The following is a 27,176-nucleotide window of genomic DNA, read 5'->3' on the forward strand; positions in this document are numbered from 1 at the left end:
TCTCTAAGACTCTACAAAAGAAGGGACCAACTTGGATTGGTAGAAGGAGTTTGCTCACCAATGAGTTCCATTGAAATCTCAGGGTCAGTCTCTATCTGGGATGTGTGCCTGGAAGCAAGAAGCCATTTCAATAGTTCAGGGAAGTGTATGTTGTAAAGAGGCATTGTAATTAGGTGTCAAATGAAAAATACAAATAAAATTATATGTTAGGCCAAATCTTTTTTTCCACTTAAAAAAATTATAAATCCAAGCATCTCTGTATTAGAAGGATAAATGTTCAAAAATATGCAAAAGGTTTTAGATTGGAGCATTATTATTTTCAAATATATTCAGTTGCACTAAAGAAAAGTTGTTTTTAAAATATTTCCCCAGAATTTACAGCCAATGAGGAATTAGAGAATATGACACGCAAAATGGATAATTTTGATTACATTAAATTAAAAGGCTTTTGTACAAACAAAACCAATCCAGCCAAGATCAGAAAGGAACAGATGACTTAGGAAAAAATTTTACATCCAAGGGAGACTGATAAAGGTCTCTTTTCTAAAATATATAAAGAATTGACTCAAATTTATAAGAACACAAGCCATTCTCCAATTGATAAATGATCAAAGGATATGAACAGACAATTTCTAGTCATATGAAAAAGTGCTCTAAATTACTATTTATCAGAGAAATGCACATTAAGACAGCTCCGAGGTACCACTACACACCTCTCAGATTGGCTAAGATGACAGGAAAAGATAATGCGTAATGTTGGAGGAGATGTGGGAAAACTGGGACACTGAGACATTGTTGGTGGAACTGTGAACAGATCCAGCAGTTCTGGAGAGCAATTTGGAATTATGCCTAAAGGGCTCTCAAACTGTGCATCCCCTTTGATCCAGCAGTATCTCTACTTGGCTTATATCCCAAAGAGATCCAAAAGGAAGGAAAGGGACCCACATGTGCAAAAATATTTGTAGCAGCTCTTTCTATAGTGGCAAGGAACTGGAAACTGAGTGGATGCCCATCAGCTGGGGAATGGCTGAAAAAGTTATGGTATATGAATATTATGGAATATTATTGTTCTGCAAGAAACGATCAGCAGGAGGATTTCAGAGAGGCCTGGAGAGACTCCCATGCTAAATGAAGTGAATAGAACCAGGAGAACATTGTGCACAGCAACTTAGGTGATGATCAACAGTGATGGATTTCGCTCTTTTCAACAATGAGGTGAGACAGGTCAGTTCCAATAGACTTGTGATGGAGAGAGCCATCTGCATCCAGAAAAAGGACTGTGGGGACTGAATGTGGATCACAATGTAGCATTTTCACTTTTATTTTTATTGTTTGCTTGCTTTTTTCTCATTTTTTCCCTTTTTGATCTGATTTTTCTTGTGCAGCACAATAAAAGTGGAAATATGTTTAGAAAAATTGCACATGCTCAACCTATTTTAAATTACTTGTTGCCTAGGGGAAGGGAGAGAGAAGGAGAAAAATTTGGAACACAACGTTTTAAAAGGATAAATGTTGAAAACTATTTTTGCATGTATTTTGAAAATAAAAAACTATTAAAATAAAATAAAATATGCTTCCAAAAAGTAAAAAAATTGCTATTGCGTGATATAAAAATGCCTTTGTTACGTGGGACATTTCTTTGGAACACTGTTAAACAATAGGGAATTTAGCCTGTATTTAAATAGAACTACAGAAAAATACTATTTGCTAGTCTAGTTATTCTTCTATCTTCTTCTCTCTGCCTGACAGCTTACCAATAAATGGGGGAAACCAATGATGAGGTTCTTTCTGTATGTCCCTCTCCTTCCCTACCTTAATCTCAGCCAGTTGAGGGAGTCTTTTATTTCCATAGGTACCATATAATGAAAGAACTGAATGGGCCACAAAGGCTAATCATGTATCTTTGTAAACCAAAGAGAAAGAAAAGCTTACCAAAAACATATAGTCAGGTTGAGCAGGATTCAAAGACAGTAAATAATTGCTTTGAGACCCTTAGAACATATGTTTCCCCTAAAGCAAACCTATTTTTTTCCAAATATGAATTTCATGTGGGAAGAGAATAAGCATTTATAGAATGCTTTGAAGATGAAAAGCTACTTATAAGAACACGAACTGATGCCTATATTTTCCAAATTCCAAATCCCTGAAAGGATTATTTCTGATAACAGGTCTCTAAACTCAGAGCAATTTGTCAGTTTTGAAAAATCAACTATAATCCAAGAACTTTAAACATATTGCGGCAAGTCATCTATAAAATAGATCTAGTTGGGGAAAAAAAAGGGAGAGAGAAATGGAGACAGATTTTAAAGAAAGCATGGTTAGAAAACAAGTGGAAAAGCATAACATGGTGGGAAGAGAATTACTGTAATCATAAAGAAATAATCATCCTAATAACAATAGCGAGTGTTTACATTATACTCTTAAGATTTGCAAAGTATTTTATAAATGTTATTTCATCCTAACAATAACCCAGGGAGGTAGCTATTATTATTATCATTCCCATTTTATAGATGTGGAAACTGAGGCAGACAGTTTAAGTGACTTGCTCAGGGTCCCATAGCTAGTAAGTGTCTGGAGCTGTATTGGAACTCGTCTTTCTGATTGGCAGCTAGGTGATGCAGTGTATAGAGTGCCAGGCTTGGAATTAGAAAGACTACATTTTCTGAATTCAAATCTGTTTCCAAGACATCTACTCAATGGGTGAGCCTGGGCAAGTCACTTAACCCTATTTGTAGCAAGGTGTTTTGTTACAGTGGAAAAAATATTGGCTGTGGACACAGAAGCCTTCTATGGAAAATAAAGAACACAATGAATAAAGAACTGAACTTGGATTCAAGAAGACTCACGTCTTCTCTTGCTAGCTGGTTGGACGTGCCCTCTCTCAGTGTCTCCATCTACAAAATGGTCATGTTAAATGCCCCAGAGCAGATGGCAGTGCCATGTGTTGTGAAGACCGCTAGGACCTCTTCTATCCTTATCAAGGAGGCTGCTGACTCTCTCTTTTCATACAATCCCACATTGTCCAAACGCCAAATGTACACTTGCCAAAAAGATTAGTTTATGGAGAACTCACCCAGGGCAAGCACTCAAAGGGCAGTCAGAAGAAGCCATACAAGGACACTCTCAAGAACTTTAGAATTGATTGTACGACATGGGAGACATTGGCATGGGACCACCCAGTGTGGCGTACCCTCATCAGAGAAGGGGCTGTGTTCTGTGAGAGAAACAGAATTGAATTGGCTCAAAAGAAATGCAAGATGTGCAAAGTTAGAGAGTCCAACCCATGTGTCCATAGGGATTATCTGGGTCTGCCATGTGGCCAAACATTCCGAGCTTGGTCTGATCAGCCTTAGTTCGGCACTCTGTAATTGGATTGTAATATAGTGATATCATTTTGGTTCTCTCTGAGAATGGAGGACAACATCCAACAACTGAGCAACTATAAAATAGACATAATAAAAGGACCTATTTCTTGGATATTTAGGAGGATCAAATGAGCTAATATTCATCAAGTACTTCAATTTTTAAATTTTTTTTATTTTTTGCTGAGGCAAATGAGGTTAAGTGACTTGCTCAGGGTCACACAACTAGGAAATATTAAGTGTCTGAAGCTGGATTTGAACTCAGGTCCTCCTGATTTCAGGGACAGTGTTCTGTCCACTACACCATCCAACAGCCCCTGCTTTACAATTCTTAAAGCATTTAAGGAAACATTAGTTATTTCTCTTCCTTCTCTGTGAGAACCCTTCAGAATATTTGAATTCAGCTGTCATTTCTCCCATATCTTCCCTTCCCCAGACTAAACATCCACCTGATCCTCACGTGTTATTTCTCACTATCTGGTTTGTTCCTTTCTGAACACTACCGGCTTGTGTCTGCCTTTCCTAAAATGTGGGTGCTAGAATTATTCCATAGATATGATCAGGATAGAATACAGCAAGAGGATCATGTCTCATATTCTTGATTCTACTAAGAGATACGGTCTAGCACAGGTTTTGGTTGGTTGGTTTGTCGTGGTGGTAGCGGCGGCTGTGCCCTATTACAAACTCATATTGAGCTTACAATCCACTTTTTTAAAAAAGCATCTTTTCTCCAGTTACTTATATCTCTCTGTGCTTTCCCATATTTTAAAAAAGCATACTAGCTTTTTAAAATCTAAGTAGAAGTACTTTGCACTTTTGCCTCTTAAATTGCATACTGCTGGGTTTGGCTCACAAGAGAGCCTCTCGTTTTAGATACTGATTATCATTATTCAGTTCATTATCTACCCCTCCCATCCTGGAATCAGCTACAGATTTAACAAGCGTACCTTCTGCGCCTTCATCCAAACTACTGAAGAAATTTGTCACACATAGAAACGAGGACAGATTCTTGGAGCTTTCCACTAGAAAACACCTTCCAATGGGACGTCAGCTCATTAATGGCTGCCAGCGGGTCATTCAATGGTTTTGAATCCATCCAACCATTCTATTATCTTATACATAAAAAGAGTACTATAATGTTCGGGCTAGCTTTCTGGAGGATCTCTGGATGGACCTTGATCTTAGTGAAGAAGTGATGAAGGCAGGACAACCCCCATGAGGCTGGTGAAACATGGGATGTCTCATTTCCAGTCCTTCTCAGCCCTTAAATACCTTGGTATAATTATGCGATTACAGCACGCTGAGTATATGTGAACTAGAAAACCGTTCCATCACCATGCTAAGTACTAAGTATATGTGAACTAGAGAACCATTGTCTGTCTCATCAATTCCACTGAGTTAACACCTTGTTTCAAGCCCTCTACAGAATACGAGAAAATTTGTAAAATGATATGTTGAAGTCTAAATTGATGATGTCTCCGACATTCCCAAGACTATTGGTCTTGGATCTGTTGATTTTACTTTTGTAACATCTCTCATATATGGCCCCTTATCTCCTCTGACATTGCCCCTCTTCTAGTGTAGCCCTTCATCACCTCCTGCCTGGGCTATTGCAATGCCCTGTTGGTGGGTCTGACTGCCTCAATTCTCTACACACTCAGTCCTTCCTTCATTCACCAATCAAAGTGATTTTCCTAAATTGCAAGTATAACGACTTCATTCCCCTAATCAAAACAATCCAGTGGCTTCAGTCACCTCTGATAGCAAATATAACCCTATCCTCCCTTTTGGGGGGGCATGTATAGCCCTTTATACTTGTTCTCCTCCCATACCTCACACTTTGTCCATTTCAGTCTTCTTACAGTCTGTATACTCTGCTCTTTAATCCAGTTACATCGCCTCCTGATCTTCCTTGTACAACACACTCCATTCCTTGACTTGAGGCATTTTCACTGTCATCCATGCCTGAAATTCTCTCCCTCTTCATCTCTACCTCCTGGACTCCTTGACTTCCTTCAAGTCCCAGATAAAATCCTACCTTCTACAGGAAGCCTTTCTTTAATTGTAGTGCCTTCCATTGATCACTTCCACTTTAACCTGGATATAATCTGTTGGTACATACCGTTTGCATGGTGTTCCACCTATTAGTGAGAGCTCCTTGAGAACAGGGATTGTCTTTGTAAATCCAGAACTCATACCACATAGTAGGAGTTTAACAAATGTTTACTGATTGGCCGAGATTCAATTCAAAAAGTATTTGTCAATCATCTACTATGCGTCAGAAATGAAGGGACACAACCTGCTCCTGAAGAAGCCATATTGCTTTTAATAATCATAACTTCCTTTTGTATCCACTAACAAACTATCCCCTTAGTTTTGAGTACTGCAGGATTTTGCCAAGAATAGAAGTTGAGTCCAGTGTTAAATTATTTTATTTAAATTTATTTTTGATAGGCATCTTTGGGTTTTTTAATATCCCCAGTGCCCAAAAGGAATCTAGGCAAATTGATGAGATTTACAAATGCAAATAGATTTACAAATAAACAACAGATGAGTCCATAAATAATTTGCCAAGTAGGAACAATTCCATTCCATCAGTCTGCAGAAACCTAAACACAGAAGTAAGCATTTGCATTGCCCTTGAAGACCAACACATTAATACCATGGGATCATGGGAAGAAGCAAAGCTCAGAATCATGAATCTTTCTTGAAATGTTATCAGTTAAATCTCTGCTTCTTCAAAGTTGAAATCTTCAGGTCATCATCAGCTGGGCTCTGATTAATAAATGAAGATAATAAAAATGCCCTCAGCATTCCCTGTATTTCATCAGCTTTTCCACAACTTGGGCTCACTGAAGAAATATCTACTCCCTTCTTCCCAAGGGTCAAAAGTTTTTCTTTAGATATTTCTTTTCAACCGTCCATTCAGCTCCTTAACTGCTTTCCTGCATGTTCTAAACAAAATACATTCTATTTGCAAGGTCCATATTCTCCAACAAAGAAAAAATACGGGGATTTTCCAGAGCAGCCAGTCTACTCCCTTGATTTCCTCAAAAGGTTAACCTGTGAAAGACAATTATGAGGAAAACATTATTCATACAAAGCATTTATTATACACAATTTATTTGGGAATTATAATTAAATATACTTTAGAGATGGATATTTGCTAAGCTTAGATGATGAGTCTAGAGACTTCAATATTGGCATTCACCTCCTGGTTCCCTTTTGTTCAATTTTATTTCACTTGGCTTAGTAATACAAGATCATAAGGCTATAAAAAGCCTCTTCCCTCTCTTTGTTTAATGAAAGGTCTTCAAGATTTTAATAAGAGAGAGCCAGACAATATTCCCAAGGCTTATTCTAATTTCAGCCTTTATGATGGTTAACAAGTAGGTTCACAAGATATTTTCTTTCCCTAGAAACTTCTATATTTTATGAATTTTGTTCCTTCCTTCTTGGTTCCAAAAGCAAAATTTCAAAGTTGGTATTTGGCTTCTCAGATTTCATCAATAAAATCACTCTAGCAGAGTCAGAAAGTCCAATCTTTTTTCCACTGGAGTGAATCCAAAATGTATTTACAAGGTTGGATCGTCTAGAGAAAAGACAGTTTACAAAAGACAAGTCATCTCCTGGGTCCTTTCCAGCTCTAAAACTGCAAACCATTTCATTTGAGCCTAAAGGAATACAAACTATAATGCCTCCCTAGGGCACCATCCAGCCTGCAAATCTCCCAGATTTATTAGTAGGACTTTAATGGAAGTGTCTATATCACTTTTTAAACTAAGGTGGCTGACACAGTTCCAGATTTCCCATTCTTGTCCAAGGCCATATTTGGGAAGCCTGTAGGTCTGCCCTGAAGCAATCATCTGTCTATTGGATTCATAGTCTTGCTTGGGAGTTTCTAAGCCTATGGCAGAACTTTATTTCTGATCTCTGCCAAGATATTTGACTCATCCATCCCCCAAATCTTCCAGATCTCAGGATTTCTTCATCAAAGGCTTTCACCGAGATGCTGAATCTCAAAAATAATTCTTTGCCTACATTTGCTCAGAGTTTTTGTCTTCTTGCACCCAGATATTTAACCTATGGCTGTAGCCATGCTGGTCACATACTGAGTTCAATTTCTTATTAGACAAAGAAATTCTGCTTCTGTGGTTTTCTCCCAGGATGTGAGAGTAAGAGGTCTAAGTTCATAATTAAATTCTTTTCACAACTGACCACAACTAATTTCATTCTTCCACAACTAGGGGATGAAAAATCGATTTGCTCATAATCCTAAATGGTAGACTTTCCACCATGTGAAGCAAATCATGCTCACCTGGCAGGCCAAAGAGTGCTGAAATTAAAGTATAGACTTTCTACTTAACAATTTTATTTAGATTTAATGGCAGATCTTTTTAAGCAGTGCACCTAGTACTTTGAATCTTGCATAAATCCCTTGCACATTCAAGCAGCCTATAATCAGTCTATAAGTAACTTACTGGTACGGACCATAGATCTGCCCTTTAAGGTTGCTTTCAATTTGGGGAGTAGAGATTCTGCTATGAAAGCTGCTGACTGCGGCACTGGATACAAATACATGCAGAGTACATTCATCTGGATTTCTAGGCCAGAAAACTTAATAATTTTTTTTTAATACTTTGCTTTGTGTAAAAAAAAATTAGTAAACAAATCTTTAGTGAATATTACACAAATCTTCCTTCCTTCCCGTTTGACAGAAGCAATCATTAGCATGGGGTTTAAAATCTAAAATGATGATGCTTCCAACCAGGGATACAGTGCCCAGAGATGAATTGAAGTCTTTGGGGCACATAGAGATTAACCAATGAAAAGATTAGTTTATTGATCACTCGTGGCACTCTGAAGAAATATTGATTTTGTTTCATGTCATCTAATTCATATGAAACTGGTTTTCCAAGGTCACTACCTTTTGGCTCTTAACCACATGGCAAATATAATTTTGAGGAAAGTATAGCTTCGTTTCTCTGCTATAGTGCGACTCAGTTACCAAATTGTGTCTGGAGGTGACCTTGGCTCCTCACAGATTCTAAAAACTGGAAAACATTTTGAGCACTGGACACAGAGCTGTTACTAAGCTGTTATTAAGAACCAGGATTCTACTCCTGAGGCACTGAAAATTAAGGGGTATTTGTGATCCATAAAAGCAGCATGTGAGCATCTGAGCTAAATACCTAGTTTAACAGAAAAATTAGAAAAAAAAGGAAGCTACTGGATTGTTCTTCTTTTATTGTTGTTTTTAAATTTTGGGGGATTGTCTATTTTTTTTGCCAGACCCTTGTTGATTCCCGCTCCCCCCAAAACCATGGTTTATACTATGTTCCTCCATCTCTGCTCCTAGGGGAAGTTATTGGGCACCTTCTGTACACACACACACACACACACACACACACGATTTATCTTAAGTTGATTTGAACTTTAGCACTGCCTGCCCTGTGATTTCTTATGAAACTTGCTCAGGTCTGAAAAAGGTTAGTTATATTTTTGTTACAACACATGATAGTCTTCATAAGAACCAGCTTAATTAAATTTAGAGAGACCTTTCACCAGAAAGGTGGTCACCATTGGATGGGTTTTGTTTGCTTTTTGGCTGCTTGCAAAGAGGCCATTATCCCATATTATAAGCCTAGGGAATTGCTACGTGTATGGGGGATAGCGTACCACAGGATAGAATCATAAGTTCTTGAAGTATTACAATACACACGATTTTGCCCACTTGCTTTAATAATGACAAAAAGGAAATGAATATTTACTCACCGTGTAAATTTATCTTTCTGATTCACTGTAGAAAAAATGTTCTAGTTCTGATATGGGAGGAAGTCGCTCTTTTGCCCCTGAGAAAGTGGAGGGACTCCTCTGCTTGGCTGCTCCTGGTTTAAAGAAGAAAGCTGTTTCAATTTATATTGGTCATGAGCACTTCAAGTCAAGCAAATAATAACAATGATGATGAAGAAGATGATTACAACCATGGTGACTAGGATAATAACAATAACATCAGCAACAATAGTAGTAATAAAAGCTAGAGCGGTAAAGGGAGAATTCTCAGATTTGTCCTTACTGGTGCAGATTCTAAGTGAACATATGAAAATTCAGAACTGTTTCCAGTCATATTTGTCTGAGGGGCTGGTACTGGGTTAGGAAGAGAGCTCTTTGAATTGGCTACAGAGCTAAAACTCCATGGATATACCAAAACATGACCTGCCCTTTTGGGGTTCCTCTTTCTGTCTTCGAAGCACAGTAGAGTGAGTTGGATAAATGGCAGAAGCCTCATCCCTTAAGTGGGACCATATAGCCCAGACCATGTCCTCTCTAGGCAAATTTCTGCTTCTTTCTGCTTGTGTTTTCTTCCTAAACTAGATAACTGAGTCACAGTGGTGAGATAGGCAGAGGGAAGGAAGGGACAAGAACAAGCAGTAGTAAGTGTGGCAATACTACCTTAAGCACTTTACAAATATTACTCATTAGATCCTTACAACAATCCTGAGAGGCAAGAGCTGTTACTGTTCCCATTTTATAATTGCAGAATCTAAGACCAACTAACTGACTTGCCCAGAACAACTCGGCTAGTAAGTGTCTGAGGCTGGAATTTGAATTCGGACCTTCTTGAATCCAGTTCCAGAGCTAGAGAAATAGTTTCTACAATGTCCACTGGAATAGCCAGTGGAATATTGGTACCAATGAGAGTTGAAGAGACAGTAATCATCAGAAAAGATTCCTCTTGATCATGCTTGGTCATTGGTCAGACTGTGCTCAGTAGGGATAAAATGTGAGATGGATAATTAGCAGAAATGCCCAACTACTTTGTCTTAATGAAGACTACAACCAACTGAATATATGAAAGCATATTTTTGCTCTTTATTTTTCTTGTTTTTTTGCAACAAAGCTAATGTGGAAATATGTTTTGCAGGATTTCATATGTATAATGAGCATATTTCTTGCCTTTCCATTGGTGGGGAGGGATTAAAGCAGGATTAGAGAGACTTTGTAACTGAAATTACTTTTTATTTAAAAAAATCCAAAAAAAGAAAAAATTAAAATGAATAACAAATATATATATATATATATATATTATGTTCTTCCTTAGGCTTCAGTTAAACTCATGCAAAAGAACTTGTGGTACGTCATGCACCAACAGGATTGGAAGCATCAGAACATTATGGAAATATTGCTGTTTGGGGGATACAAAGGATTTATGGCTAATATTCTACTTCTGTCATTTACCTGTCTTCACTTGGGCAACCCATTTAATCTCTCTCAGCCTCAGTATCCACATCTACAAAAATAAAAGGACTATATACTATGTGAGCTTTAATGTCTCGTCTAGCTCAAAATTTATGTTCCCATAATCCTAAAATTCTATTATCCCTTTCCTTGTAAAGGCATTCAATGATCATTTTTCAAGATATCAAAAGAGGGAAGATCCTTCCTAAATAGAAAAGGTAACAGAGAGTATTAACACAAAAAATAAGAGACCAAGTGCTATGTGACATTGGTAACAACTGACACGGATATCTATTTTCTTATCTTTGATAATTTGTAACCATATAATATAATTATATTACCTTTAATATATTAGTATTACATTTTTAATATAACATATTACCTCTAATATAATACATGACCTTTAGTAAATGGCTCTTTATCAATGTCAAGCCAAGCATAATAGAGGGAGATACCTGGTCGCTAAAGACATTTCTCTACCATTACAGAGAATAGCCAATGTGAAGTTCAAATGGGAGAATCTCCTTTAGGTGATGAGGTTTTACTGATGCTTATGTTCGTAGAGGACATTGTGCTGATTGCATTGAGTCCCAGAATACTTCAGTGAGTATTAGTGAGACTAAGACCATTCAAAAAGGAATCAACTTGACGAAAAGAATTCAGCTGAACGACAAGATATTTAATCCAAATTGTAAAGTGCAGCTGGATGTAGCCCAATACATTGTATGAAGTCATTAGTACACATAAATAAACAATGAACTGGGTCAAAAAATTGAATAAGAAAGAAAGCAAATTGATAACATTTTGGAACTGCTTGGCTTTTTTCAAGAATTCCAAAATAGCTTTTGCTACTAGAGTTTGTCATTTAAATTCAAGAATCAATCTCCCAGAAATATTCCATGATTACAAAATTTGGAATATTACAGTCTCAGAAGAATTAAATTTTCAGGCGAATCCAAAGGGCATTGGAAAAACATGTGGTTGGTATAACTGGTTCTTTGTATTAACAAAGATCTCTCATAAGAAACATTCTCAAGGACAATTCTACAAATGTAAAGTACTAGTAGTAGTAGCAGTAGTATTAAAGTATAGCAAGACAGAAAGTTTGGTTCAAAAAAAACTAAAAGATAATTAAACACTAGAACAAACTACTAAAGAAGTGAGATTTCAACATCTCTATCTATAGATGTTTAAAAATAGGGGAAAAAACACTTTTTGGAAGGTTTAAATCATTTGCTACCAGCTGGATAATGCATAGTCTGCTGGACCAGAAATCAAGATGTGAAATTCTGCCATGAGACTTTGACTAGTTGTATAATCCTGGATGAGTCACTTAATCTTTGTCTACCTCAGTTTCCTTATCTGTAAAATGGGGTTAATAGCAGTAGCTACCTCCCAAGGATTAGGAGGGCCAAATGAGATGTTTATAAAGTACTTTGCAAGCCTTAATGGCTATGAAAATGCTAGCTATTATTATTATATAGACTGAAAGTGCTTTGGAAAGTGATAAAGTATAAGACAATTATCACTTACTCTTATTTAGTGACATTTACAATTAGCAGAAGAATACCTGGAAGAAAAATGGCACCTGTCAAAACCAAGGCTAAACCTCAATTCTGAGTATGAACTATTGTTCATATATAGAAACAATCAAAAGATACTCTGATTTGCCTTTAGGTTAAAGGGGGTTTTTTTTACATTATTTTCAGTGTCTCTCAAGAGAAAAGGAATATTCTATTCTGGGAGCTGCAGCAATGCTACATGATATAATAATATTCAAAACTCTGCAGAACTTGACAAAAAGCAAAATATGAGCTGTCTTTCTCATTCTTTTCTTGAAAATATGTGAGATAAGCAGATTTCTTCTAAAAGTCTAGAATGATAAGTTTCCCTCTAAAAATTGCTTTTAAAAACTCCTTATCCTGCAATGCTATTAATTCTCTACCACTAATCCAATATATCTCTCTTTGAGCTAGAGAAACGGTCAAGAATAGTCAAGGACTTCACATAGAAATGGTCAAATTTTTCTTTGGATTTCTTAGAGGGCTCAAAAGAACTAGTAGGAAAAAAGGAACCATTTCAGGCACCGTTTTGATTACCCCGACCGAATTTAGCTGACAAAATGGTTTTCTCAACAATAAAGCCTTTGATTAAAAATAAGTTTTCATTCCCATTATATTCTCAGAGAAAACTCTAGTCACTGTCACTGGGAAGATTTTTATTTTCTCTCTGTTTCATTCTGTTTATGGAGTTCACTTTCTGAAAGGGAAAGGAGGGAAATTGAAATTCATGGCATCTAGTCTTCTGGTTCCTAGTTCAATTCATCATATAATATTCTCATGTCCACTGAGTAAATTTTCCTCTCCTTTTCCCCCATCTTGTTCTTAAACATTTAGGAGTTAGAGAAAAGGAAATACAGTCACTGCAGCAATAGTAAATTCCTTTGTGTGAACTTCTCACCTCTGTTACTGATGATTAACTTTTGTTTTTCTGATTTGGGAATTTAAGAAGAGATTACTGAAACCTAATAGAAGAGAGTTCAAGGTCATTTTCTCTGTCCTCTCTCTTCAACTTTCTAACCTGTAAAATGTAGATAATAATATCTGTTACATCTCCTTGACATCAGTGGGTATCATAACTATTAGAGCTGAAAAGATCATCTAGGTAAAGTCCAAACCCTTCATTTTACACTTGAAGAAATTTAAAGATTTGCTAAAGTTATCCCAACAGTATGTAATAGAATCAGATTTGAACAAAGATCAGTTTCCAAGGTCATCCAAGTTATGTAGTTGTTGTGATACCAATATAACATATACCTATACATACATAGAGAGTACATTATATGGTTAAAACTATCATAAGGTCTTTTTTGGCCTTCTGGATTCTTTTGCTTATTATTTAACCTTTTTTGCCTTTTCCCTACTTGCTTGGGTTGGAATGAAGTGGGGGTGAAACGTAGGGCAAGCAGGAGCATCATGAAAGTCAATAAGAAATTCTTGGAAGATTCTCAAGTATTTAATTTGCATCCTTTCCAAAAGTGATGGTGCTCCAGTTAAGTTCACAAATTTCTTTGGTCAAGGATAATATATTCAAGACTTCTTTGGAAACTAAAACTAATTTTTTAAAAATCATTCTGCTGAAAGTCTTTGTTGTTGAGCCAACTTTCACCATAGGTACTTTCCATTTCATAGCAACCATTCTCTCTCAAATCTTAACATCTTCCTAATTGATGTGAGCATTCAACTGAGCCACAGCAAAATGAATGCATAATTCTGACCTTTTCATTCGACTCCAACAGCCATTCCATGGCAAGTGGCACTTTGTGGGCAAAAGAACAGATTATGGAATCACAGGACAGATTTCTATCAACTGAGTTGCCAATGCAAATTCACCACCTATCTTTCCCAAACCTCCATCTGTCCTGTGACCAATGATCCTAAACCTATCCATCTGTTCCAAGTCTAGGTTGTGTAGAAATTAAATGAGAATATTAAAATATTTGACTTTCATTTGTTTGTCTCACTTGGAAGACTAACTGTGACTAACGGCTTTCCTTGGACAACTTATCCAGTGGAAACATCTGTAGCAGTCAGTAGGCCGAACCAATGGTTAAGCTACTGGTAAATTCCCATTTAAAATATCTTCTTTCGTGAAGTAATGAAATTAATGAATTGATCACACCTTTCACTATTTCTCTGCTTTTGGATAGGTATCATGAACAAAGACAAATTATAGGAAAGTTCTGAAAGATTCATCATTTTTTCCTGCTCTCTATTTCCCTTTGCCAATGGCACAGTAGGATATGGTGATCAAATAAAATAGTATACATTCTTCCAATATATAGAAAGGTCAATTAGCAGCTATATTTGTCATCAGTTCTGTAGTTACCTACTACTCATCAAAGTCAAAGTCTTTCTCTAAGAAAAGAAAAGTCTTCCACTCTCTCTTTTTGAAATCTAGTCTTACAAAAGAAGATGGCTATAACTTTGACTGTTTGATATATATGAATCTGAATTAAAAGAGTCATAAATATTATAGTTAAGCAAGTGAAAAATTAAATTTTCATGTTGCCTGCTTGTAGGACATCTGGCATCAGTAATTTGTCTTCCCTCCTGAAGGAAATTGAAACCTGTTCCATCCCTGTTTTTAAATTGCCACAAGTATATTACAAATGCTAACCTTAAACTGGTACTCTTAATTTTGGCTCCAGATAATGGCAACTCTAAATTACTGAGTGATCCACTTCTTCATGACATGTAGTGATTCTATTTCTCATTGAAATTTAGTTGCCTTTGCTATAACTCACCCCCATATTTATAGCATAAGACAACTCATCTAGGGATATTTCTAATTCTTCGTAGCTAGGATTCATGTTGCCAAGCATCAACCTTTCCAAAGAAAACTAGATCACCTATTTCCAGAACCACGTGGATGAGAACAAGCTAGAGCTTTTTGGTCTAAATTCTATAACAGGGATAGGTGATCTATTACCAGTACCACCTAGTTTTCAGCCAGAAATACTTCTTGGGTTTTGTTTTGTTTTGTTTTGTTTGTCTCTTTCTCCTTTCTAGCTCTCCTCTATTTTTCTTCTAAGAAGCTCTAGCTTGTTCTCATGTATTTCTTTTGGCTAAATATGTGTAAACACTGGAACTTTATCAATGTGGAAGTGACAAATGTGGAAATTATAAATATAATCTTCTCTCTCCCCTCCACTTCATACCTCCTACAAATGTTGAACTTTTTAATTTAAAAGCATATATTATCCACAACAACCACACTTATGAGGTAGATGGTGCAGGCATTATTGCTTCATTTTAAAGATGACAGAATTGGAAATCAGAAAGTTTATATGATTTGCTGAGCAGCCGTAAAATTAACTGACCATGAACCCACGATTTCTGGCTCTAAATCCAGTAGTTCTGGTATCAATTACCTAACTACATAAAACTTATATGATGCCTTAAAATGAGCTAGTGGTTCTACTAATTCACAAGATTTTCTTTCTCTTTTAAATGACTATTCTAAAGAAATGACTATTCTAAAGAAATAGAAGCAAAATAAGTGTATTAGGTAGCTTAATAAGGTTTAATTTTTGTATTTTTATTGTCAGTGTCTGGCCATATAGTAGATGCTTAACAATGGATCAAATTAGGTGCCTGTTAAGAATCTGCAAATTAAGTTCAGTATTTCTTTACAAATTTTTGTTATTTCATCAATTTAATTTTAAAATTTTCCTTATTTTTTTTAGTTCCCATGTGAATTTTGTTTGTCCTAGGCTAAATTCACTAGCATAGTTTCAAAACATAAATCAAACCTGAAGAGTTAGATTCAGAAATAAATGTGGTAGATTTCTGAAGCTAAATTCCCAAATTGCTTTTTTTTTTTTTTTTTTTTTTGGTCACATGAGAAAGTGTTGTCTCCCCCATCAAATGGGCTAGAGCGCTTTGGTTTTATCTGCCCTTTATCACACAAACTTGTATTATACTTATGTGTGTGCATTTTGCATCCTGTTCAGTAGAATGAAAATTTCTGGAAGGCAGGGAACATGCTATTTTTGACCTTTTGTTTCCTCAGCACTTACCATAATATCATACAGATCACAAGCACTTAAAATATATTTTACTTAAATTGACAGAGTAATACTATTGTGACACCACTTATCATTTGTACTTTAATTTAGCTGAATTACTGAATACTTGCTTAAACATGTCAATGGAGTTAAGATGTCATTGATGTTTATTTCTTCTCTGAAAATAGGAGAATCCAGCCACACTTTCTAATCCTGTGACCTCCTACACGTGTCCTCTTATAAATCCTTTATGAAAGAACTACCTAATAATAGACTGGAGGCCTTCTTTTGGGGTCTTTGAACATCCTCTGTTTACTAATGCATTTCTCAGGCCCTCTTTCTCTTATTTCTTGTTTTTGCTACATTACTGCCATCATTCCTTTTCTGATAATATACTCTTTTTAAAAAATTAGTAGCATTTTATTTTTCCCAATACATGCAAGGATAATTTTCAATATTCACCTTTGCAAAACCTCATGTTCCAAATTTTTCTTCCTTTCTCTCCTCTTCCCCCTCCCCTAGACAGCAAGCAACCCAATATGTTAAATATGTTCAATTCTTCTAAACATATTTCCATATTCATCATGCTGTGCAAGAAAAATCGGATCAAAAGGAAAAAACCATGAGAAAGAAAAAAAAAAGTAAGCAAACAACAATAACGAAAAAAGATGAAAATACTATGCTTTGATTCACATTCAGTCTCCATAGTTCTCTTTCTAGAGGCAAATGGCATTTTCCATCCCAAATCTATTGGAATCACCTCATTGTTGAAAAGAACCAAGGCTATTAATCACAATTGATAATCACATAATCTTGTTGTTGCTGTGAACAATGTTATCTATGTTCTGCTCACTTCACTTAACTTCAGTTCATATAAATCTTTCCAGGTTTTTCTGAAATCAGACTGCTCATTATTTATTATAAAAAATAATATCATAACATACATATACATAACTTATTCAACCATTCCCCAACTGATGGGCATTCACTCAGTTTCTACTTCCTTGCTATTACAAAAAAGGATGCTACAAACATTTTTTCACACATAGGTCTTTTTCTCTTTTTTATGATGATACAATCATAATCATGATCATTTTCCAAATGATATCTTTTGAATCACTTCTTCCATGAGTTATCATTGGTAATATGCTGCAATTTATAGCCTAGTTTATACCAGGTAGTGTAGAATTCCATAAAATCATCTTCCTTAATTGAATTTGGGTCCACAATGGTTTTTATGATCATAATCATGATCACTTTTCAAATTATATCTTTTGGATCACTTCTTCCATGAGTTATCATTGGTAATATGATGCAATTTGTATCCTAGTTTACACCAGGTGGTGAAGAATTCCATAAAATCACCTTTCTTAATGAGTTTGGGCACACAATGGAGTTCTCAATGAATCCCATTTGTTTGCTTTTCCAAGGAGAACTTGTAACTTACCTCATGATTTGTTTTCATGTTCATGGATTCATTTATGATAAAAAATATACAATTTGATATAGTTCAGTAATATGCTACCTTATTGATCAAAAGATCAGGGATTTAGAGCTGTAAGGCACTTTATAAACCTTCTAGACCAAACTCCTCATTTTACAGAGGAGAAACAAAAATGAACAAATGTTAAGTGACTTGTCCAAGATTTTAAGAGTTTGAGGAGGGAATTAAGCCCAAGTTTTCCTGATTCCAAGTCTGGAATCCTATTTATTGTGCCGAGCAGTATCTCCCACTTAGCGTATCCTTTTCTATTACTCAACTACTATCACTGAAAACTGTGGAAACCAAAGAGGACCATATGACACTGACAACCATTTTGCATTTTTGCTGTATCATTTCCCAAGTGTTCATCACCTAGTGACTAACCTACTAGTGGTGAGTTTTTTCTACTTAGTTAGGCTGGTTCTCAGACAGTAAGCACAATCTGTTGTCCTGACCATCCTTCCATCTCAGAATCTAATATCTACTCTCAAAGCTGTTAAGAACCTAAGGTCACCTTCACACCATGATGAGGCAATCAGATTTCCACAGTAGAATCGGCCTTATTGCTCATTATTTCTATACCTATCTTTATTAAATCATTCATGCTGAGGTTCTATGGGTCTAAAAGAAAATATTAGACCTAAAGTAAGCCAGGCTGTAGGCATGGGAAAGTTTTAATAAAAATGGAAAAAAAGATATTATTCAAACAACTTATGTCCACCTACACATATGGAGCTTTAAAATGAGTTTTCACCATTTGTGCAATATGTGAACAAAATTGTAAAATAATCAGAGCCAGTGAAGACAACATAAACTGTTATTTTGGCTGAAATATAGACCACAAACATCCAGGGAAAGATGTCTGTATTTGTATTCCAAAGGAGAAAAGAACATAGAAAACTGACCATTCATTCAGTCCATTGTCTCTTACCATAGGGAACTGGTTCTCAGGAATCTTTGTTTATTTTCTTTCAGCCAACATTTCTCTCTTTTGCTCCCAAGATGAATAAACTAACTTGGGAGATGGAGAATGGCATAGTGAGAATTCGTGTCAACGTTTACTTTATGATTCAAGAACCACTATAGAGTAGTTCTAAAAATTTAGTTGGAACCATCATATAGCTGTTTGGCAGAGGTATGACATACAATCTTGGCTTTCTTCCCAAACTGTCCTTCAAGTTACTGCTCCTCCAGAGGACCATACTGATCCTTTTTTCTTCCCATTTCCAGAGACACGTCTAATCCATTATTATGTAGGGAAGTCTCAAAGATGGCACCCAAGGGAAGTATTATTTCCTGTCCATTTGTTTCTCAGAGAGAGAACAACTTACAAATAGAAAAAAAATATTTACACTGAGGGAACATAAAAAGGCAGAATTTGGTTTTTTTTTTTTAACCTTTATGCCTCAAATAGATTCTTGATTAGGGAAAAAAAAAACATAAAAAGGCTATAATCCTAGACTTCAATGAGCAATAATATTAGGAGCATGTTAGTTGATGAAGTTAGGTTTTTAGTGAAATCTATGGAAAATAAAAGCTTATTGAGACAGATTCTTTTGCTAGTATTTGTGAAGTTAGTCATGTCTTTTCAACTTAAATTCCCATAAATACTTGGAAACACTATATAACTATCTGATGTTTTTTCAAGGAAAACCTAAATGTCATATGACTTGCTACCAAAAAAAAGTGACCAAGATACTCTGGGTCAAGCTATTATGATATCCTCATTGAAATTAGAGAGCTCCATTAGTAAAATATACCAAGTAAAACTATACTCTGGATGTGTGGTTTTTATAAATTCATTTACTACAGAATATTTATTCCTTCTTCTTCAGACAGCTGATGGCACAGCAGATAAAGCATTGAACCTAGAGCCAAGAAAATCCAAATTCAAATCCACCTAGATGGAGATAATAATAGTACCTGCCTCCCATGATTGTGGTAAGGCTCAAATGAGATAATATTTGTAAAAAGTGCTTAGTACAGTACCTGGCCCATAAGAGGTACTACCTAAATATTCACTCCCTTCCCTTCCCCCGTCATTGCCACATTTTGATAATTTGATCTTCATAACTGTCATGGGACTTAAAGGAGAAAAGAGCCTTATCAAGCTTCTAGTCTAACTCCTAATTTCACAAGTTAAGAAACCGAGACCCAGAAAGCTTGTGAGTTCCCCAGGGCAGCATAAGTGATTAGGAGCAGAGTCAAGATTCATGTTTAAGCTCTTCTTTCTCCCAATCTAGCATTCTGTCTCCTCTACCATGAGGGATGCTCCACTCAGAGAATCCTTTCCCACTACTCAAAAACCATCACTGTGGAAACAGGAGGGAGCCACACAAAAATAATGACCATTTTGTCAATTTGCCTTGTCATGCCCAAAGTCTTCATCATCTAGGGACTAAACTATTAATGATGATTTCTCTCTTCTTGGGCTAGTTCAGACAGTGAGCACAGTTTCCTATCAAATCCATCTTTCCAGCTTGGTAAGACTGTCAGAGCTTATTGTCTACTCATATAGCTATTAAGAACCCAAGGTCACCTTCAGACCAAATTCCTTTTCTCTTTCTCTCAAGTTAGAGAAATATTGGAAGGCAAATAAGAAGTTCTAGTCATTTTATTCGCAATTCTGTTGCCCTTTCCTAATTCAATACAGGCCTTTCCATAGTCATAAATGCAATTCTTTGTTCCTAACAGACACTCAGTAAGTATGGATTTAATGAAATTTATGACAGAATCATTGGCTCATACTTCTACATAGAGCTAGAAGGGCATTAAACATTTAGCTCAGGAGTTTTTAAGACGGAACTTGAGGACTTTAAAAAATATATCTTGATAACAATATAGTAATTTAATTGTTTTCCTTTGTAATCCCATAGATTTTATTTTATACCTTTAAAAACATGTCCCTGAGAAGAGATTTCTAGGCTTTACCAGACCCAAGGGGTCCACAACACAAGAAAAAGTTTAGAGCCTTTACTCTATACTGAATGAACTGAGCAGAATACAGTGATCTAAGAGAGGTAGATGGAAAATGTCATCTACATCTAAAGAAAGACCTATGGAGTCTGTATGCAGAGCAAAGCATTTTTTTTTTGTTTGTTTTTGTTCACTTTTGATTGTTTCTCATGGTTTTTCCCTTTTGTTCTGCTTCTTCTTTCACAACATAACAAATGTGGAGATGTGTTTAACATGACTGCATGTGTAACCCATATCATATTGCTCACTATCTTGGGAAGGGGGAAGGGAAAAAGGGAGGGAGAAAAATTGGGAACTCAAAATCTTCTTTAAAAATAAATGTTGATAACTATCTTTACATGTAATTGGAAAAAAGAAAATGCTATTTTGAAGAATAAAAAGAACTCTGTTCTAGTCCAACATTCTCACTTTACAGATGAAGAAACAGGCTCAGAGAAAATTAAGCAAATTATCTAAGATAATAAGTGAGAAATCTGGGGTGTGAACTTTAGTTCTCTGGCTCCCAGTGCAGAGAAACTTTATTCTGCATCAGACTGTCATGACTCTGGACAGTGAGTTCTGAAGGAACTTTCTTAATTAGTTCAAAGAGCTGTGAGGAGAGCCAGTGAGCAGAGGCTGTGCTGACAGCCTCTCATTTGCTCTCATTAGGTACCTCTTATTCCACTATAATGACACTTAGGAGAGGACAGAGGGGACTTTTTAATTGGAGCTATTACCAGTTCTCTCTATACAATGACGTTCTCCATTAATAGGGAATCTAAAGAAATCTAGGCCCACTCTACAATTACTTCTCACAAATCTCAGAAATAATGGTATCTTGTCTCATTTAAAAATAAATCTGAAGTTCCTTCCTTATTGCCTTTTGCTTTCTGCCTACTCACACGAATTTCTCCTTGCCAATTAAGCAAACTTACCATTATTTAAGGAGGCAGTTTTGATTTTAACTGTCCTCTTGCACCAGACAAACCGAATTTCCTAAGTCCACAGCTTCTTTCTTCCAGATATGAGACCCAAAGTGTGTCTTACCAGTTTTCAATCTTAGGATTTAATCTTTGGAGATATTTAGGAATTTATTTAGCAACTAGTTCGTGAATTTGTGATGTAGCACTCACCTGAAACAACATGGACGTTTAACACTCCTCTCAATATCTCAGAATCATTTTCTTTTGGGAGAGTGGGAGTAGTATAATGAGAGTAGTGGAAGGAAGTATAATCTGTTAAAAAAAAACAAATTGCTAAGCACTTAAGTGAGATATATGTGCACATATTCATAAATATAGATGCATTTTTCAAACAAATATGTGGGGAAATAGGTTATCTATAATAACTACCTGAGAAACTTGAAACTAAGTGCTCTCCTAAGATATTATTTTCCATTTGCAAACACTGGTTCATACTTAGACCAGCTCTTTCTTAGCTAAACTAATGAACATAGATACATTTGACCTAATAAGGGCCTCTAGTTATTATGTTCAATATGCCTAATAGTTCTGCTACCTAATAGTATCAAATAATTAATAAGTAGTGATATTACTCTGTAGTCTTAGATTCAAGGACTGAGCCTTCAGAGCCATTAACTTCATCTTAGAATCTATTTAATTTATAAATTGGTCTCCAGTTGGAAAGTGGTATCTATGAATTATCCAAATTGCTAAACTTCTTATCAGTAGGCATATGAATCAAGTTGTGTATAGTATACCCTTCTAGGCAATTAAAATTTAAATAAATAAATAAATTTTATATAATATGATAAAAAAATTTAAATAAATTTATATTAGATATGAAGTCAACTATTAATTAGCCATTACTACTTGTCTGGGGACTCAGAGAAACCTGGAAACAAAATGATGTACAAATTAGATCAAGAGTTAAAACCAAATAGTCTAAGATCAGCAAGGGACAGTGTTTGGCTCATAAATGTTTTATAAGTGTTCGTTGAATTGATATGATATCACAGAACCTCTAGTCCAAGGTTTCCTATGATACTGATCTACATCAAAATTTTACCAGGCCATAAAACTTTTACTATCAAAGGTACCTACCTATAAAAAGCTATAAACTCAAACATCTACTTTCTTCTTCTCCCCTGTTCATCCTGCTAACCCTGCTCTGAGTTCATCTTTCTTTCTACCCACCTACTGTGTATTTCACAAGGCATATGGCATATAGTAGAGAATTTTGATATTTTACTAGTTAGTGCACTTTCTAACTGACATTGGGTACTTATACAGTACTGCTCAGTCTATTTATGCACAAGAGAGAAACTGGCTTTGTGCTAAGAGCAATTTTCTGCCCCATCTCATTTCTTGTTCTTCTCATTTTAGTTCAAACTAAAAGAAAAAGATTTTAAACACCACCTAAAGATGAAAGCCGGGATATTAACTCTGCAGGGTTGAACTCTTTCCAGTCAAAAGATACTGGTTTTATCCTTCATAGAAGGTACTTCAAATCGGCATTATCATTTCTGGAAGGACCCAGAGATCACATAGTACAACTGTCTCATTGCACAGGTGAGGGAACAGGCTCAATGAACTGAAGTGACTTGTCCACCATTCCATAGCTCACTATTAATCACATCATGGAGATCACATCGTACTCCTCATTTTCTAGTCTAGTACATCTTCTGTTACATTCTGCAGCCAATCTTTAGTAAACTGCTGCAAATTTCCAGAAGTTTTGCCATCTAATCTCTGTATCAAATTGCTGATATACCTTGCTTCTTTCTTACAAAGACTACTTCCCCCACCCCCCAAAAATGCTTTAAAATTTAAATAAAACATAATTTGATTTTTAAACAGATATGTTTCCCCTACTAGTAGCTTTCAATCCTATCTAGCCTAGACCTTTGCATAAGGTACCATAAGCATAATGAAACAGGCTTATTATGTTTCATTTTTATTTTTGTATCTCTAGCATGTAGCATAATGCCTTGCACAAAAATATTTAATAAATGTTTGCTGAATGGAATTGAATTGGTATATTCCTTTGAAAAGTCTGATCTCATCTTTCTCATTTTGGCTATTTTCTAGTTCTAGGATAGGAAGAAAGAATATAAATTTATGGGGTTTTTATATTACTTGTATTTTATACTATTTTTATAGTATTTTTATACTATTTACTAACTTTAATAGTAATAATTACTTAAAATTACTCTACTTTAACAATATATACAAACTATATATACATATGTATGTATGATATACATGCTATATAAATATTATAACAATTATTATTTTATCTCTGAGACTCTACCAGAGACTTCCCTCTAAATTGAATTGTTAATGAAGTTTTTCCTCTAGTAAAGGAGTAAAATATCCCTATATATATAATAGGAAATATATATGTATCTGTATGCATATATTTATTCACACACGTACACATACATATATACCATGTGTATATTATACATTATACAACACACATATCTATCTCAGGTACGTTATATAAGTGTCTGTAATATATGTGTATTTGTAGCACATATAAATGTACATGTGTGTGTGTATGTATCTTCCATTATATGTGAAGGAACATTTTATTCTCTCATATAGAGGAAAAACTTTCAAATAATTCATCATGGAGGGAGGTCTCTGGTGGAATAGAACATGGACAAAATAACTGGCATTCATATGTTGCTTTAGCATTTGCAGGGCCCTTTTTTTTTTTTTTTTTTTTTTTTTTTTTTTGCATCTTGCAACAACCCAGTAGATTGTTGTGAGAAGTTAAATGTGGCTAAGATCACACAACAGATGGGGTGGGATGGGAAGTCAGGTGTGCTGACTACATTGGACTATATACCATGTTGATTTCTTGCCATTGTTCTGATTAACATCTATAATCAGTGAATTGAATGAAGGCGTACATGGGAAGCTTAACAAATTTTCAAATTATATAAAATTCAAGCGACAGCCAATATGGATATCAGAATCAGGACTTCAAAAATTAAAATCTCCACAGGCTAAAACAATGAGTCAATTGTTAAAATATAATTTTATCTGTGTACATCCTTACAAACACTCAAATATAATGCTGTTATTGGGGGGGAGTGTTAATCATTTTCAGTAGAGTCTAACTCTTTGTGATCCCACCCCATCCTTTGGGATTTCTTGACAGAAATACTGGAGTGATTTGCCATTTCCTAGTTCATTTTACAAGTGAGGAAACTTAGGCGGAATGAAATGATTTGCTCAGCTAGTAAGAGTCTGAACCTAGATTTGAACTTGAGTCTTCACAACCCCAAGCCTAGCACCCTATCCACTGTACCACCTAGCTGCCTTCCCCTAGGATGCTATACAGTCTTAGATTTAATGCTGAGTCTTCTAAGTCATCTGGTTCAACTTCCTTATTTTATAAATAACAAAACAGGCCTAGAAAAGATAATTTCCTTCCTGAGATCCCACAGGTAGGAAATAGTATAGCCAACTTTCAAAGTCAAGTTCTCTTACAGTGGACCCTCGGTTCTTCCAGTTGCACTGTACCATCTCTCCTTCGTTTCTCTTAACACACCATCTTTAGTCACAATTAGCCACCAAGAAGTCCTTCTGCTCTAAGAAGAACTTTTCAAATCTGCAAAATCATTGTCATTTCTATCAATGGGAAAATCTAGAAGGTGACCTAATGATTTTCAATATAGAGGAACTATGAAATCCTCACGAATATGTAAGGAACTATTTGTCAAAATGGTCTCTTTGGTCAAACAGCCTGACTTATATGAAAATATTTTAGTATGATGCATTCTTAGAGCTTTGTCTACTTATATAGGCCTCTAGGAGTTTTGGGGAACTGAACACTTGGCCTGGAGTCAAGAAGTCCTGTGTTCAAATACAGTGACTAACAATGTGCTGCAACAGGTCATTCTAATGTGATCTGAGCAAGTCATATCACCTGTCCATCTCAATTTGTTCAACTGTAAAATGGGGTAATAATAATACCTACCTCACAGGATTGTGATGAGGATTAAATGGGGAAATATTTGTAAAATACTTAGCACAAGCCCTGGCATAAAGTAGGTGCTATATGAATGCTTGTTTCCCCTGCTTCCCTTCCCTTTGTATCCATCAATAGACAGCATTTAAAAAAAATAACAAAAATATTAGTTCCAAAAATCAACTTCATAAGTACAAAATTACTTTAAATATCAGAAATGAAGTCAATACCTAGAATTCATGACCTTAGTAAATCTAGGCTTGATTCCAACATCTGCCATGTCATTTCCCATAACTAGAATGAGAACCAATGTTAGTCAACACAATGAAAATGTTGAATTTTGCTTTCAGAGCTTTGGGACTTCCAGATTTTCCTTTCTCATTTCCCTTCTTTATCTTCTGGCTCAGAAAATTCATAATTTCTCTGAAAACAAATTTATATTGGTGTGTCCAATTCTCCTTAGGCTTCCCATTGTGACCTTGGCATAGCTCTAGACAAGTAGAAATTTGGGGAAACTTCCAAAATCACCTATCATCAGCTGTCCAGGTTTTTTTCACTCTGAACAACAGAACCTTAACTGATCCATGATTTCACAAATAGTATATAGCATTAGAATGAAGCAGAAGCACAGTTGTCTTCAGAGCAAGATATTGTTGGTGATCTCTTTCCATGGTAAAAGACCCAAAGTGAGAGTCTTTTAAACCTAGGCGTGTCTTCCTTCTGATCATTGTATGGATCAGAATAGCCAAGTCTTTCGTAATTTTTCATCATACAATATTGATGTTACTATGTATAATGGACTTCTGGTTTGCTCACTTCATTTTATAATTAATTCATGAAGGTCTTTTCAGGTTTTTCTGAAATCATTCAGTTTGTCATATCTTATAGCCCAATAATATTCCATTGAAATTATATGCCACAACTTGTTTAGTCATTCCTCAATTTATGGACATCCTCTCAATTTCCTATTCTTAGATACCACAAAAAGAGCTTCTATAAAACTTTTTTGTAGAAATAGGTCCTTTCCCCTTTCCTATTTCTTTGGGATATAGATCTAGCAATGATATTGCTGAATTAAAAGGTATGCACAATTTTATGGCCCTTTGGATATAGTTCTAAATTACTCTCCAGAATGGTTGGATCAGTTCGCATTAATAACATATTAGTGTCCCAGTTTTCCCACATTCTCCCAACATTTATCATTTTCCTTTTTTGTCATACTAGCCAATTTGATAGGTGTGAGGTGGTCTCTCAGAGTTGGTTTAATTTGTATTTCTCTCATCAAATCCATAGTGATTTAGAGCATTTTTTTCATTGACTATAAATAGCTTTGATTTCTTTGGTAACTGCCTGGTCATATCCTTTGACCATTTATCTTGTATTCTTATAAATTTGACTCAACTTTTCTATATATGTAAGAACTGAGGACTTTTTCAGAGATATTGCTTTAAACATTTTCTCTCAGGTTTCCACTCTCTTTCTCATTTTGGTTGCATTGCTTTTGTTTGTACAAAAACCTTTTAGTTTCTTTCAATCTAAATTATCCATTTTTCATTTTGTAATGCTTTCTATATTTTGTTTCATCTTAAAATCTTTTCTTATTCATAGATCTAACAGGTAAACA

The 27,176-nt window shown here is 35.5% G+C and overlaps 1 protein-coding gene and 1 pseudogene across 1 annotated transcript in view; both read right to left on the reverse strand.

The window, feature by feature from the left end:
• Positions 1-2,896: 2,896 nt before the first annotated feature.
• On the reverse strand, positions 2,897-3,014 carry LOC111721380 (annotated as a pseudogene).
• Positions 3,015-5,784: 2,770 nt separating this feature from the next.
• Positions 5,785-27,176, reverse strand: part of TMEM156 (transmembrane protein 156) — a 39,668-nt gene continuing 18,276 nt past the window's right edge. The window contains exons 5-7 of the mRNA XM_023506050.2: positions 21,742-21,843; positions 9,138-9,250; positions 5,785-6,425 (exon numbers count right to left, since the gene is read on the reverse strand). Of these exons, the coding sequence (XP_023361818.1) occupies positions 9,147-9,250; positions 21,742-21,843 (206 nt within the window). The 3' untranslated portion in view covers positions 5,785-6,425; positions 9,138-9,146. The remainder of the gene's footprint in view (positions 6,426-9,137; positions 9,251-21,741; positions 21,844-27,176) is intronic.

Source organism: Sarcophilus harrisii, chromosome 6 (genome assembly GCF_902635505.1).
Source record: "Sarcophilus harrisii chromosome 6, mSarHar1.11, whole genome shotgun sequence".
Taxonomy (NCBI): domain Eukaryota; kingdom Metazoa; phylum Chordata; class Mammalia; order Dasyuromorphia; family Dasyuridae; genus Sarcophilus; species Sarcophilus harrisii.